This window comes from Salvelinus alpinus, chromosome 2 (genome assembly GCF_045679555.1).
Source record: "Salvelinus alpinus chromosome 2, SLU_Salpinus.1, whole genome shotgun sequence".
Lineage (NCBI taxonomy): Eukaryota > Metazoa > Chordata > Actinopteri > Salmoniformes > Salmonidae > Salvelinus > Salvelinus alpinus.
Genome location: NC_092087.1, coordinates 120,119,426 through 120,134,872, shown reverse-complemented (window position 1 = coordinate 120,134,872; position 15,447 = coordinate 120,119,426). Strand labels below are relative to the sequence as shown.

General features: G+C 45.3%; 2 protein-coding genes across 3 annotated transcripts in view; both read right to left on the bottom strand.

Moving 5' to 3' along the window:
* The window catches only part of LOC139568510 (rab11 family-interacting protein 4A-like), an 84,924-nt gene extending 76,905 nt beyond the window's left edge, over window positions 1–8,019 (bottom strand). The window contains exons 1-3 of one of the 2 annotated variants that reach the window (XM_071390374.1): window positions 7,939–8,019; window positions 7,532–7,829; window positions 3,297–3,384 (exon numbers count right to left, since the gene is read on the bottom strand). In XM_071390374.1, coding sequence (XP_071246475.1) covers window positions 3,297–3,384; window positions 7,532–7,829; window positions 7,939–7,952 — 400 coding nt within the window. In that variant the 5' untranslated portion in view covers window positions 7,953–8,019. The remainder of the gene's footprint in view (window positions 1–3,296; window positions 3,385–7,531; window positions 7,830–7,938) is intronic. The other variant, XM_071390375.1, reaches the window with a different exon arrangement.
* Window positions 8,020–9,178: 1,159 nt separating this feature from the next.
* LOC139568481 (CCN family member 1-like) lies at window positions 9,179–15,321 on the bottom strand. The gene is made up of 5 exons (XM_071390325.1): window positions 14,996–15,321; window positions 13,751–13,964; window positions 12,347–12,718; window positions 11,889–12,067; window positions 9,179–10,903 (listed from the first exon to the last, which is right to left on the bottom strand). The coding sequence occupies exons 1-5, from the start codon at window positions 15,044–15,046 to the stop codon at window positions 10,598–10,600; spliced, it is 1,122 nt and encodes a 373-aa protein (XP_071246426.1). The 5' UTR covers window positions 15,047–15,321; the 3' UTR covers window positions 9,179–10,597.
* Between the last annotated feature and the right edge of the window lie 126 nt (window positions 15,322–15,447).

Below are 15,447 nucleotides of genomic sequence, written 5' to 3'. Positions count from 1 at the left end.
TTCCTGTAAGTATTTAGGAAACGTGCACTTCTGCACGTGCACTTACTTTTCACCTATCTATAATTCAACACACACATATTCACACAGACAGTGAGCCAATAGTGACACGGGGGGCTGAAGGAGTGCTTTGGTATGAATTAATGATTGGTTGGGAGTAGGTTAGAAACGCAGTCTTCGGCTTTGTAAGAGGGAGACATGAGGGCTCAGCTTTAACTTAGAGTGGGAGTAGACTAGTAGCAGTTTAATCTGACTAAAACAGAGCCTTCAGTCCATCATCTGTGGTTCATCATCCTAAATTCACATTTGCACCTGACATGACACCACGCATGCACCGTATTAACAAGGCAAACTCCCTGTGCCCATACCCTGCCTTAGCGTCACTGCACCATCTGTGGGTTGTGGATTTAGCCCCTGGCTGCAGTGGCTGGGCTGGGACCAGAGTAGAGGCAGGTCACTGCTAAGCATGCACACCTGCTGTCAATCAATTACAATGGAGCTCTATGGGGTGAGCGTTAGATGTTAGCAGTTAACGTGTCTGGCCCCAGCAATACACAACAACATCCTGGCAGGGCTGGTTCCCCACTCATGTGTCCTTGTTGGCTGGTTCCCCACTCATGTGTCCTTGTTGGCTGGTGCCCCACTCATGTGTCCTGGTTGGTTAGTGCCCCACTCATGTGTCCTGGTTGGCTGGTGCCCCACTCATGTGTCCTGGTTGGCTGGTGCCCCACTCATGTGTCCTGGTTGGCTGGTGCCCCACTCATGTGTCCTGGTTGGTTGGTGCCCCACTCATGTGTCCGGGTTGGCTGGTTCCCCACTCATGTGTCCTGGTTGGTTGGTGCCCCACTCATGTGTCCTGGTTGGCTGGTGCCCCACTCATGTGTCCTGGTTGGTTGGTGCCCCACTCATGTGTCCGGGTTGGCTGGTGCCCCACTCATGTGTCCTGGTTGGCTGGTGCCCCACTCATGTGTCCTGGTTGGTTGGTGCCCCACTCATGTGTCCTCTTTGGCTGGTGTCCACTCATGTGTCCTGGTTGGCTGGTTCCCCACTCATGTGTCCTGGTTGGTTGGTGTCCACTCATGTGTCCTGGTTGGTTAGTTCCCCACTCATGTGTCCTGGTTGGTTGGTGCCCCACTCATGTGTCCTGGTTGGTTGGTTCCCCACTCATGTGTCCTGGTTGGCTGGTTCCCCACTCATGTGTCCTGGTTGGCTGGTTCCCCACTCATGTGTCCTGGTTGGCTGGTGTCCACTCATGTGTCCTGGTTGGCTGGTTCCCCACTCATGTGTCCTGGTTGGTTGGTTCCCCACTCATGTGTCCTGGTTGGCTGGTTCCCCACTCATGTGTCCTGGTTGGCTGGTTCCCCACTCATGTGTCCTGGTTGGCTGGTGTCCACTCATGTGTCCTGGTTGGTTAGTTCCCCACTCATGTGTCCTGGTTGGTTGGTGCCCCACTCATGTGTCCTGGTTGGTTAGTTCCCCACTCATGTGTCCTGGTTGGCTGGTTCCCCACTCATGTGTCCTGGTTGGCTGGTTCCCCACTCATGTGTCCTGGTTGGCTGGTGTCCACTCATGTGTCCTGGTTGGTTAGTTCCCCACTCATGTGTCCTGGTTGGCTGGTGCCCCACTCATGTGTCCTGGTTGGCTGGTGCCCCACTCATGTGTCCTGGTTGGTTAGTTCCCCACTCATGTGTCCTGGTTGGCTGGTGTCCACTCATGTGTCCTGGTTGGCTGGTTCCCCACTCATGTGTCCTGGTTGGTTAGTTCCCCACTCATGTGTCCTGGTTGGCTGGTTCCCCACTCATGTGTCCTGGTTGGTTAGTTCCCCACTCATGTGTCCTGGTTGGCTGGTTCCCCACTCATGTGTCCTGGTTGGCTGGTGTCCACTCATGTGTCCTGGTTGGCTGGTGCCCCACTCATGTGTCCTGGTTGGTTGGTGCCCCACTCATGTGTCCTGGTTGGCTGGTGCCCCACTCATGTGTCCTGGTTGGCTGGTTCCCCACTCATGTGTCCTGGTTGGTTAGTTCCCCACTCATGTGTCCTGGTTGGCTGGTTCCCCACTCATGTGTCCTGGTTGGCTGGTGTCCACTCATGTGTCCTGGTTGGCTGGTGCCCCACTCATGTGTCCTGGTTGGTTAGTGCCCCACTCATGTGTCCTGGTTGGCTGGTGCCCCACTCATGTGTCCTGGTTGGTTGGTGCCCCACTCATGTGTCCTGGTTGGCTGGTTCCCCACTCATGTGTCCTGGTTGGCTGGTGTCCACTCATGTGTCCTGGTTGGCTGGTGCCCCACTCATGTGTCCTGGTTGGTTAGTGCCCCACTCATGTGTCCTGGTTGGCTGGTGCCCCACTCATGTGTCCTGGTTGGTTAGTTCCCCACTCATGTGTCCTGGTTGGCTGGTTCCCCACTCATGTGTCCTGGTTGGCTGGTGTCCACTCATGTGTCCTGGTTGGCTGGTGTCCACTCATGTGTCCTGGTTGGCAGAAACAAGCCTTGAGTGTGTAGCAGGGAAAAACAAACTGACCTGGTTTACAGGGACTCTCTCTCTAGACAGGCCAAAGAGGAGGCCGGCCGGTCAGTTAGAGCAGTTATGATGAGTTTGCAGAAACAAGCCTTGAGTGTGTAGCAGGGAAAAACAAAGTGACCATAGTGAAGATGTTAAGATTCAATCATGGGCAGGATTATCATAATGTCAATGAATGACTCACATAGCCCAAGGCAGACTTTTTATTCTCTAAATTGTAGGGCTTCCATTTTGATTGACACTAACTCTCCAGCATCCTTTATGTCTCTCCACCTTCACTTTCTGATGCTGATGCACTCTTTCTTTAGCCTGGCTGATGAGACTCACGTAGTCAGTGAGGGAGAGCTGACACACTGTCTGGACAGGAGGCCGTTGTAAATGCAATATTCAAGCCGAGCTTTGATTGGCTCTCTCAGAAAAAAAAATATTCTGGGGGGTTGAACTAGACTAATTTCTTATGAAAAAGAGTACAATATTGTTTGACCATTTTGTAGGTAGGCTATGTATGTATGAACATGTGACTCAACTCTACTCCATGGTAACTACATGGTAACTAGGCAGTAGGAGTTACCCAGCCTCTTCAGTCCCAGCATCTATAACCTGAGTAGGAGGGTAATGGCAGAATAGTGTTGCTGAATGATGCTCTTCTGCCTCAGTGGGAAGACACCATATGCATGTATGCACGACACACATGCACGCAGACACGCACACACACACCAGTAAAACTGAATTATGCAGTTGCCGATGGTTGGCTCCCTGTGCATGCCTCTCAGTCCTACCTTTGATAGCCAGCACTCCATGGCAGAAGTCCTTGAAGTTGATCCTGCCCTGAGCATTGGGGTCCAAGCATTTGGCCAACTTCTTCACCTGGAGACCATGGGACAGGCAACAAAAGGGTTGAACAAAATAACGAGTCATGGGTTCGGCTTCATACAATACAAAGAGAATCTATGCAAACCTACAGATGAAATTGTAAACAACCTTTCGATGTCTGACTCAGATTCTCCATGTTAAGTTGCTGACAGCTCTGTCTGTCTGTCTGTCTGTCTGTCTGTCTGTCTGTCTGTCTGTCTGTCTGTCTGTCTGTCTGTCTGTCTGTCTGTCTGTCTGTCTGTCTGTCTGTCTGTCTGTCTGTCTGTCTGTCTGTCTGTCTGTCTGTTTGTCTGTTTGTGTGTGTGTGTGTGTGTGTGTGTGTGTGTGTGTGTGTGTGTGTGTGTGTGTGTGTGTGTGTGTGTGCGTGTGTGTGACCTGTAGCTGTGAGCCTCCCACAACCACCTGTTCTAACAGTCCCTCTCTGAGTCACTACTGAGTCACTACAACACACCTCATGTTGTTATGACCTAGAGCTAAAGTACGGCTCTTCACATATAGAGGATCTCACTCATATAGAGCACACATTATAGAATGCATAAGACTGTGTGTGTATATATATATCTATATACAGTATATACAGGCATATGCATATTGTACAACACCGCTGCAACCAACCAATACATGTCTCTCCCACCATCAACCCACATCCACATCTTTCATGTGGGCAGGAGCAGAGACACAGAGGAACTGTACTGTGCTCCTGAATTATGCATTTAATGCACTTTAGATGGTGCCGGCAGCTCTTTCAACTCCTACTTTTAGACTGTGGCTGGTAAAACGGTGTCATGAAATTGTAAATGCTGGGGATAGAGACCTGCTAGTGACTGAGAATGACCGTGTGAATATCAGAGAGATTGTGTGTGTGTGTGTGTGTGTGTGTGTGTGTGTGTGTGTGTGTGTGTGTGTGTGTGTGTGTGTGTGTGTGTGTGTGTGTGTGTGTGTGTGTGTGTGTGTGTGTGTGTGTGTGTGTGTGTGTGTGTGTGTGTGTTCATACATTTGTGTGCGTGTGTGTGTCTGAGAATGTGGTGGAAGACAGTTCTTCAACAGACCACACACATACGATGGGTCCTCTTTCCCATCTGTCCAACCTCTGCTATACAGCTGTGCATCACCATCCCTCACCATGTAAGCCAGCTGTCAGTCAAAACACACACTGGACGGTCACGGCTCCAACACCCTAGTTACTGTCGGCACGGCAACTGGGTCAACAGGAAAATACTGGGTGAAATGAAGGTCATTGTGTTGGATAATTTGGACCAGTGAGTCTGAGTTTTTAGTAAATTAAACTCAGTTTTGCTGGATTAGAAGGAGGAGGGGGTCAGTGTGACTGTGAGTGCGTGGATAGAGGGAGTGGACAGGATAGGTCAGAATATGGGAGCAGTGAAAGGATGATGTTGAGGTTACGTGTGGCCAGTGGGACACTGAGAGGTCCAGACAGGTTTAATCTAATCTGCATCATGTTCTGTGTGTGTAACTCAAATCAAATCAAATGTATTCATAAAGCCTTTTTTACATCAGCAGATGTCACAAAGTGCTTATACAGAAACCCAGGCTAAAACCACAAACATCAAGCAATGCAGATGTAGAAGCACAGTGGCTAGGAAAAACTCCCTAGAAAGGCAGGAACCTAGGAAGAAACCTAGAGAGGAACCAGGCTCTGGGGGGTGGCCAGTCCTCTTCTGGCTGTGCCGGGTGGAGATTATAAGAGTACATGGCCATTAAGGCCAAATCGTTCTTCAAGATGTTTCAAACGTTCATAGATGACCACCAGGGTCAAATAATATAGTGGCCCATATGTGGTCTAATAAAACTATTAAGAGAAGCTTTGGGGAAATTGTTTAGCTGAAAAGATTTAGCTTCATCGAGCTGCCTCTTTCTCAAATGCTCATTTAATTTTCACTAAGGTAGTTCCAACATGAGAATTCAGGGTCCATATAGACCTATTCACTACATCTGCTGAGGAGAGTGTTGATGCTACATGCATAGCTGAACACCCACACTACCTACTATTAATAGCACCCCTTTTTAACCCCTATCCACATCATCAAGCGGTACCGGAGCACCAAATCTAGGTCCAAAAGGCTCCCCCAAGCCATAAGACTGCTGAACAATTAATCAAATGGACACCCGGACTTAGTTTTTACACTGCTGCTACTCGCTGTTTATCATCTATGCATAGTCACTTTACCCGTACCTACATGTACAAATTACCTCGACTAATCTGTACTCCTGCACATTTACTCAGTACTGGACCCCCTGTATATAGCCTCGTTACTGTTATGTAATTCCACTGTGTTACTTTTTATTTTCACTTTATTTTTATTTAGTAAATATTTTCTTAACTCTATTTCTTGAACTGCACTGTTGGTTAAGGGCTTGTAAGTAAGTATTTCACGGTAAGGTCTACTACACCTGGTGTATTTGGCGCATGTGACAAATAAAAATGTATTTGATTTGATTCAATCCATGTGCCCACAGTCCATGCAAAGCATCCCAAAGGAACCAATCAGAGCTAATGTTCCAGAGAAGTGATAAGCAACAGAACACGGGGGAGCCAATCAACACTAATGTTCCAGCCCTGTGACATACAGTGGAACACAAGGGACTTGTGTTCAGATGAACAACAACCTATTTTTGGATGGGCCTTACTTCAGTATCATTGTTTATTATCAACAACAGTTAAAACATCAAGACCAAACTGGTATCATTTAGCCAATGACAAAGTCGGGAGTGTATGGGTTGTCCCGTTAAAACTGGTCTGAGATCAGTTTATGCTTATCAACCTCTGGGATGTCGAGTGCATCCATCCCCAACTCACAATCAGAACAGTAGGACACACTGCAGGACAGTGGACTCCTGTAGAGCTACGCAGATCTGCCTGTTATGCATACTATGGCACCCTATTTTGACCAGGGGGACCAGGACCCATAGGGCTCTGGTCAAAAGTAGTGCACTATATAGGGACCCTATTCCCTATATAGTGCACTACTTTTTTTCCACTACTGCACTACTGCCATTTCGGACACAGCCTATGACTCATTCTTACTGGAAAAAGCCTGTGTGGAGACAGGCAAAGTGGTCTATTACCAACCTAATTACATTTACAAAGATACAGAGCACCAATTAAAATGGTTCATTGTTCACATACAGAGAGTGCCAATTCACTACACACAATTATTATTCAGACAGAGCAGGTCAGAGAGGGGTTAGGATAAGATAACGTCTCTTGTGTGCTTTGCACTGTTTCTATTCTAGGCTATATATCTGTTTCTGAATCTACACAGGCAGGTCTATGCATGCTCGCTCCCTGCTCACACAATCACTCAGCCCAGTTCAGCAGAGCGCAGCCATGCCATGACAAATGGCAGACGGCTTGTGTTAGGCCTAATTTATAACAGAGAAAACTCCTTTACTAAAACAAACCTGTCTGTCTATGTTTATTACTATGTTGAGGCTGACACATTATATTAAATATCAAAAGGCTGATGCAATTGAGAGCTATTGGCTATAGTTAATTAATACTGCCAGAAGAACACAATTAGCCTATTTTCCAGTCTCTCTCTCTCAGTAGTTGACCTAATTTCTCTACCACAAAATAACACATTTGGACGAAAATGAGTTTCACTTTTTGGGCCAAAATTAGAGCCCGAATACACGGAATGAGAGTGAAAGGCTGAATCAGATTATCTCACTGGAAAGTGTTACTGAGCTCTCCTCCACAGCTACACTGAAAACTAGTTCTAACGTTACTTGAAAATAAAATCTCACGTTTATCTTGTTTTTTAGCATCCAAGTAAATATACCTTTACAGGTGTAAGGCACTTTGTTCAGCTTTTGGTACACTTTGAACTATGTTTATTTGCAGTCAACGCTGTAAGAACGATCAAATAAAGCACACATTTACCAAAATGATTTACCAAGAGCCTGTTCCACTTTATGGTAACGTTATAGGCTATATGTTTTGAATAGCCAAACATAAATTAATTTGTAAGTAAATATCTATGAATGTGTAATAACATAGTCTGCACGACATAAAACACAACAAGAAACATAGAAACAAAGCCTTTAAAACGTATAAACAAACGCTACTGTAGCGTACTCCATGAAACACCAGGTGATGCTTGATAGGAATTTATATTACCTCGTCTCCTTGGCCGAACTGTGAACCGAGGTCTACGAAATGCTCCACGCGAATGAAACCATCCGAATCCTCATCGCACACATCGAACACCTCTTTGAGTTTTCTGAGGAACAGCAAGAGCTGCTCCGGGTCGGGAAGGCCACTTTCCATCGGAAGTTTGTTGTCCTGAGGTTGAAAACCCGACTTGAACACCGAAGCAGAGGGCGCCATCCCGGAGGCGAGAACCGCCGCTGCGCTGAGCGCGCTCGAGAGCAGTGCGTGCGTGACAGAATCAGTAGAGCGCGAGGACCACTGGATGCTGAGAGTTGGAAGAGGTTGACATAGATACACAAGCGGGAAAAACCTATAAACAGCAGCCAGGATTAAATGGATAAAAATATAATGAATAGAACGAACGAATCACTTACTTGAATGGGGACATCCGTCCTAGTCATTATATTTCCATGCGTTTAATCCTATACCTATATGCGAAATCCAGACAGATCATTTTTGATCAACTGGGCCCTGATGACAGGTTGGCTACTGTTAAAAAATCACCACCAGAGGGCGAAGTCGTTCAAGACACATTTTTTGTCCTGAATGAGCAGCCTGCCACACGTTTCAGTTTTTGAGATTTTGATGTCCACATAACATGCTTTTTATTGTAAATGTCTGCATATGATTCTGTGAGAATGTCGATGTTGACCTGTGATATCTCTGTGTACAGTACACTATAAAGCAGATGCTATTCAATACATTTAATAGTAGGTCTAAACCACCTAAACCTCAATGTCTATGGCCCCCATTGGGTCTCTCCATACATTCTGCCCCATGCTGACTGGTCTAGTCCGTGCACCCCCCATAATCCACCCGTACCCTATCTGTTTGTGTTGATGGCATCAATACTGGATTTCCTGTTCAGTGATAAAAAATAACAGAGTGCCTTTTTAGCATCCTTTTCACCCCGCCTCAGCATTAAATGTGTAGTCTTAAAGGAATAGTTTAGTATTTTGTTCATTAGTCCGCTTTTAGTGATAGCTCACCCAAATTACAAAATGGCATACAAGTCTATGGACAAGGTATGACAGCAATCCATGCTTGGTTTTTGTTTACCTGGTCACTGTCTCCAAATCCTAACTTTGTTAGCATGTGTGGCACAAAGGTACTGATATTAGCATTTTTGGTGTTTACTGACCAAATCATCCTAAAGTATCTCAAATTGATTGTGTAGCTCAGGGAAGTCATTATAGATGATTTGGACATGAAGCGTGAAAAATGCTTGATTTGTGCCAATAGTGGAAACAGTGACCACGTAAACAAAACCAAAGCAGTGATTACTGTCTTACCTTGCCCATAGATTGCTAACAGGGTAAGGAAACCAATATGTAATTTGGGTGAACTATCCCTTTAACACATTCCCAAAAATGTCAGCAGCCAAGTTGGTGTGTTTTGCGAACTATCCCTTTAAGTTTATCAACCTCTTGCTACGGACTAATAAAATGTCTGCCAAATGAAAGAATTTGAAACGATACAAGCCAAGTTTAAATAAAACATCACATGTAACTGAAACTCTATAGCAGGCAGGTCAGCTTTGTATCATGTACAAACCAACATACACTAGTGCCAATAATAGCTTGGCTACATATTCTCAGTTATGACAAACATACATTTTAAGTAGGCATTGTATTTTATAGTTTTATAGTAAAACATTTCATATGACAGATTGGAGTAACAAATCATCATTAAAGATGCATAAGCAAAGGTTTTTCGGATTTCACAAACAGCATACAATACATGAATGAATCCCAAACATGTACATAATATTGAAGATCATTCGCCAATGTTATTCATTATTGATTATTCTCTATTATTATTATCATTATTATGTATTCATTATTTTTTACTGTTGTTGATTACATTATCTCACTTCGCTTTAGCAACAGTGTCATTCATGCTAATAAAACATAACTGAATCTGGTAAGAGATTAGAGGTCATTTGAAGTGAATTGGTATTGGTCCAGTCATTTCTGAACACGTCTCATTTACAGACAGTGCTCCTTTTAGTACTGCAGTCAGTGGAGACAGGCTATCTATCATTACCATTCCCCGCATAGAGAACTACTTTGTGCAGTATATAGGGAATAGTGTGCCATTTGAGACACACATTTCTTTCATTACCACCTCTCACATAAATCTCTGTTATTAGACGGCTCATCATCCCAACTGCACTGAACGTCACTCTCTATTGCAGAGAGTTAGTGTCAAGTTCTTTGGATAAGAATACGAATAAATAATGTTAATATCGCGAGTACCCTGCGTTGAGCTAAATGCTCCATTTTATCAGTCTCTTCGTCAAGACGTTTCAGCCCATCCAGGCTTGATGTCACTTATCTTCTAAAGTCACTGTTCTCAGTGCATTGTGGGATGCCCCGGTATCACTCCAGCCCTCATAGAGCTGGGTTGTAGACTTAGTGCACACCCTAACAAAATGTTTTGCAACGGATAACCAAAACAACTATTTCTAATTGAACAACTTCAGCTTGTCCCTCCCTGTGTCAGACTCCTTTCTTCCATTTGGTGCCTAGTGAATATGACCCTGGTTAGTGTAGGCAAAGCACCATATCACTTTATACAGCAAATAACCCTGTACAGTTCCTTCAAGTTCATGTGTTTCTATTCTACAACACAGTACTGTGTTGTCGTCTGTTTCTCTCTGTCGTTGCTGTGGAGGCCTTAGCAACTCGTGGCTGCGTCCTGTTCATTATGTCATACCGTAACTAAACAAAAATGGCAGGTGGGACTGTAGGCCTCAGTTCAGACCCTTGTCTGAGGAACATTCAGGAGTGGATGGATCACCTGTCAATCAAAACCACTCCATTCAAACATACAGTAAGTACTTTACTATTTGGGGGTTTGCTATTATAGTGCCAGGTTTTCACTGAGAGCCCATTGTGAAGCTCAGTTCTGTTATTTGAGGCCTGCAGAGAAAAACACCCTCAAGGCCCATGGTATTTATTTAAAAAATGTCACCCTTCCCTTGTCAATGTTCTCAGTCAAGTTTGAGGATTCTGTTCAAACACGATGAAGCTAGTCGATGAACTTATGTGTGTCTCCATACATCCAGTGCTGTGGTGGCAAGGCCACTTCGTTGAGATGGCCACATTCCTTGCTACACTTGCACGACTGGATGAACATGGCGTCTCTCTGGAAACGCTCGCCATCCGGGCACACAAAAGTCACAGGAACGGTGCGCGTGCGACGCGGCGAGCAGCAGCGGCCATCCGTACACGCGCCGCAGTAATTGGGCCGGTAGAGGCGGACACTCTGACACTCGCCATACGACAGACGCATGGCTTCTGGGGCTTTTGGGGTCGGGGAGCACTTCTTGCCCTTCTGTAAAGGGATGAGAAGGAGGAGGGGGATGAGGATGAGAGGGAAAGAGGGAGATAATCAGAGAGGGCAGAGGAAAGTAAAAGTTTCATGCTGTACTGTTGGGGCACCTGTATTGTTTCAATAAAATGACAAACTTTTGCAGACATCTTTAAAATATCTTTGAATAAATTTCCGGAAGGCCTATGCAACCAAATCATCATGAACTTATCACTTATCACTAACAAAGTGTCAGTACTGAAAACAAAACAAAAAGTTAATTCAATTATGGTAAAGTTATGCAATTAACTGAACACAGTGACAAAACAACATTTTAAATCAAACTCACTGAAACTCATTAATCTTGCACTCAGACAGACAGGGGCCTTATTAGTCTCAGTGGTAAATCAGCCATAATCTCCCAGTCCCCAGTCGTTCGTCCCAAATGGCACCCTGTTCCCTACATAGTACACTACTTTTAACCAGAGCCTTATGGGCACTGTCCAGAGCCCTATGGTCCCTGGTCAAAAGTAGTGCACTAAATAGGGAATAGGGTGGCATTTGGGACATAGGCACTGAGCCAGAGAAAAAGAGGAGGATTAATATAGACACACCATCTCCCTGGCTGAGTGCACAGGGCCCAGGCGCCTAGCTATGGACAGTTGCTTGGCAGGAATGCCGTGGGTGGGGTGGAGGGGACTATATTTAAAAGGGCGCCACCGCCAGTGTGAGTAAATCAACGCTAGTCTGTTCCCACCGGGACGTGCTCCGCAGAGGAAACAGTTTAGGGGGTTGGGGTTTGTTATCAAAGTGATACCAGATCAGTAGATGATAAGGGAGATATTATTGCCTGGGATGATGACGATGATGATGATGATGAAAATATGTGCAGTCACACTCTCTTCTCTTGTACTGCATGATTGTGCTCATACTGATTGGCACAGACACACACACACACACTACACACACTACACAGTTGCATATTGCGTTGTCTAAATAAAGAATTTACCTTGGGTGGGATGGCTACGTCACCACAGGGCCGGATGGTGCAGAGGCGCGTCTCTCTATCCAGCTTACACTGGGCGTTGTCGTTGGAGATGCGTGAGGACACTCCCATCCCACAGCTTCGTGAGCACTGGGACCAGTCCGTTGTCTGGACAACACACTTCTCCAACGAATGCTTCCATACTGGGAAGGGTGGGAGGAAGAGGAGCGCGGGAGACAAAGGGGAGGAAGGAAGGGAGTTATAGGGAGAATATACCACAGAGGGAAGAAATCAGGATATATGACTGGCTGATGTACAGACAAACATGAGTAACTATCGACCAATAGTCATCAACTATTATACCAAAAATGCTAATAGCGCTAGCGAAGATGGCTCAGTGTACATGATAAGCTACAGCCAAGTATCTATCATGATCAATAACAATGCATTTGGTCAATGTCAAGAGTGCAACAGCTCCTCACCAGGCAGGTGCTTGTAGCCTTGTTCATTCTCCCAGCCCTTGCCTCTCTCCACCAGCTCATTGCCCAGTGTGTTATCCGGCTGGTACTGGAATGGCTGAGGTTTGGGTTGTGTTGGTTGGCGATGTTGCTTGGTGGGGGGAAGGCGCCAGGTACCCTTGTGGCAGTCCACGGTGAAGCAGCACTGCCCAGGCACCCTGAACAACCGGGGGTAGGGGCAGGAGGGGGTGACGGGGGGCAGACGGTTGGCACAGAACAGGGAACAGCCAACGACGCCGTCGATGCAGGTACACTGGTGTTTACAGCCGGCGCGGAAGTTCTCGCCGTTCTGGTAGATCCTCCCGTTGTACTCACACGTACGACCCTCCTTTCTCGCTGTTAAGAGAGGGAAATGAGGAGAATGCATTGAATTCCATTGAATTCAGCTCAGCACAGTACAGTACAGTTAGGTACAGTTCAGTACAACTCAATTCAACTTCATAATTCCTTTAGAGGCAATTTAGATGGATACTAAGACCACTTTGAGGTAGTAACATATATATACACATATACATACTCATTAAACCATCAGCAGGACCAATGAACTGTTTACGATCCACAGTATGCAATGTGCTATCATGTAACGAGGGGGTATTTTGGGAACCCTACTTCCATGTCTCTGGAGAGTCTAAATATGAGGATGTGTTTTAAAGTCAAAGTACAAGAACCTCCACTGACAATCCCAGGTATGACCGGGAGGAATCTGCCATATACTCCGGTTACACCAGCTGAAACCCCCTTTACGCAATCCTCCTCTTAACAACCAGCCGTCGGCCACCACACTCACCCCGGGGAGGCACGAGAGGGGCAATAACCGACACTGACATGGCACACAGACTGTAACCCAGAGAGAACATTCAGATCTAGAGGGAGGTCAAAGGTCAGAGAAAGGGCAGAGGAAGGAAGTCTTGTGAGTAAGAATCCAGAAGAGTCTGTCTCCATATCACGGACATGGTGGAGCCTCCATTCTTAGTCTATGAAGGATTGGAATCTTGGTTTGATGTAGATAGAACTAGCTCCATTTTGGTCTGTGAGATTGAGCTCCATAAGGAATCGACTTAACATCCAAATGTCCTCCCCCATTGGGATACAACGTGTTAAGTCCTGGGGCTGTGGTGACTTTCAACACATGGTTTAGTCCTACAGTAATGTTTCTTATACATGCACCCTAAGATGCTATCACATAAAAACTCAGCATCAACTAACTACTACACATCACACTTGACAAGATATACACATACACTATTTATACCTCATCATAGTTCCAACACTGAACACCTGCGACCTACATTACACACTTTGAATCCTAACACTTTTACAATACACACTTCCAAACGCCCCCACTTCCTCCCCCTATCACAACCTTACCCCTGCAGATGCCCTGGGCCAGGGTCACGTCATTGCCGTAGTTGCACTCCAGTCCCTTGTGGTGGTCGCAGGGCATCGTGGGGCTGCAGTCCTGGTTCAGCTGGGAGGCACACACCTTGCAGCACCCGCAGCCGTCGGCCACCGCACTCACCCCGGGGGGGCACGAGAGGGGCATGGCTGGACACTCACATACCGCCGGGCAGCTGGCACCCACCTGGAGGAGGGTGGAGGAGAGAGGAAGGGGGGGAGAGAGGAGAGGTTTAGGTTCATAGGCATAAACAGAGAGAAGCATAGGAAAGTAAAGAGATCATTTTTGTAATGTAATTTCTTGCTGTGGTCTGCTTTCATGGGTAAAACACTACTAGTGATAAAGATGTTCTAGGAGTCTATTTTGATCATTTTATATTCATTGTGAGATGTCAACTGATTATTTAACATGATTATTGTGTCCCATTTGGAGTGATGTTGAACACTGTTTACAATGAATTTATGTACTTTAACTTCAATGTGAAGTACCAATTTAATTTGCTCATATTATTTCTACCCCTTCATCCCTGTGGATGTTTTGTTTGTCTAGGCAGCTGTTTAAGTGTTGTACCCAATCCCCTGCCAACTCGTGATTCGAGTCACAGTACATCACTCTTCCTTGCCAACTTCTTCTAGAAAAAAATCTACAGTATGTAAAAGTCCCACCCTCAGACAGTGAGTTAAAGTTATTTGACAAGCACAAACATGCCTATAAAAAAAAAGACACAATTCAAGGTAGGACTGGTTGGCTACAAAAATAGTCGGTTACATTTTACATTACAGTGCCCTTATAACTGTGATTATTCCTGTAATCACAGTGTAACAAGTATTGTAATTACTCATTAGTACACTGGGTTAGGGTTAAGGATTACTACTGATAAGTACATTGTAACTAATTGTAACAATGAGTAATTACAAAACTGTTACACTGTAATTACACGAGCAGTTACACAGTAGTACTGTCTTGTAAAAGTGTTACCAAATAGTCTGTAGGCTACAGCAGTTTGAAAATATATATCTTCAGGCAACAGAACAGTTCGACAAAAGTTTTCATTTGTGTCTCTAAAATACAATTACTTGTGTATGACAGTCAAATCACCTCCAAATGGTTATTGCAAACAGCCTAAGCGCTCCACTCATCCGTTGCTATTTTGTTACATGATTTGCATATGATCAAAATCATACCAATTTGACAGCTGCCAAGGTGATACGACTTACCTGACTGGTGACTGCCATTGTCAAGAAAACAAAGATGACACGTTTTGCCATAATTATTGAAAATTCCAATGAAACATTAGACAGTTGTCAAAAAAAACAAGCTCTGATCTTGTTATTAGTCCGCTTGAAGACAGTTCTGAACTTTTAAAACCTCTTTCAAGAATAGACTACAATCGCACAGTTGCGTTAGATGAATAGAAGTCGTTGAAGTGTAGAGAACAGTTCTTTTTATCCCTTCCTCGAGATCGTCACAGCACTCTAAAAAAAAATCATTCAACAGAGAGAGTATCCTGATCTACTTTATACCAACTCGTGAGCTCCGCAGAAACTCTGCCCATGCGTCGCCATATGTCCAGCCAATTATCATTCGGGCAGCGGGCCAGACATTCCAAATGGGTGGAGTTAAGGAGAGGGCTACAAATTAATTAGGGGGCGTGCTTGGGGATGAATAC

Excerpts from the sequence above, each read along its gene's own strand:
- LOC139568481 (XM_071390325.1), bottom strand. The coding sequence starts at position 15,046 with ATGGCAAAACGTGTCATCTTTGTTTTCTTGACAATGGCAGTCACCAGT. Across the intron at positions 13,965-14,995 it reads CAATGGCAGTCACCAGTCAG|GTGGGTGCCAGCTGCCCGGC; the intron begins GTAAGTCGTATC and ends ACCCTCCTCCAG. Across the intron at positions 10,904-11,888 it reads ACGTAGCCATCCCACCCAAG|AAGGGCAAGAAGTGCTCCCC; the intron begins GTAAATTCTTTA and ends ATCCCTTTACAG.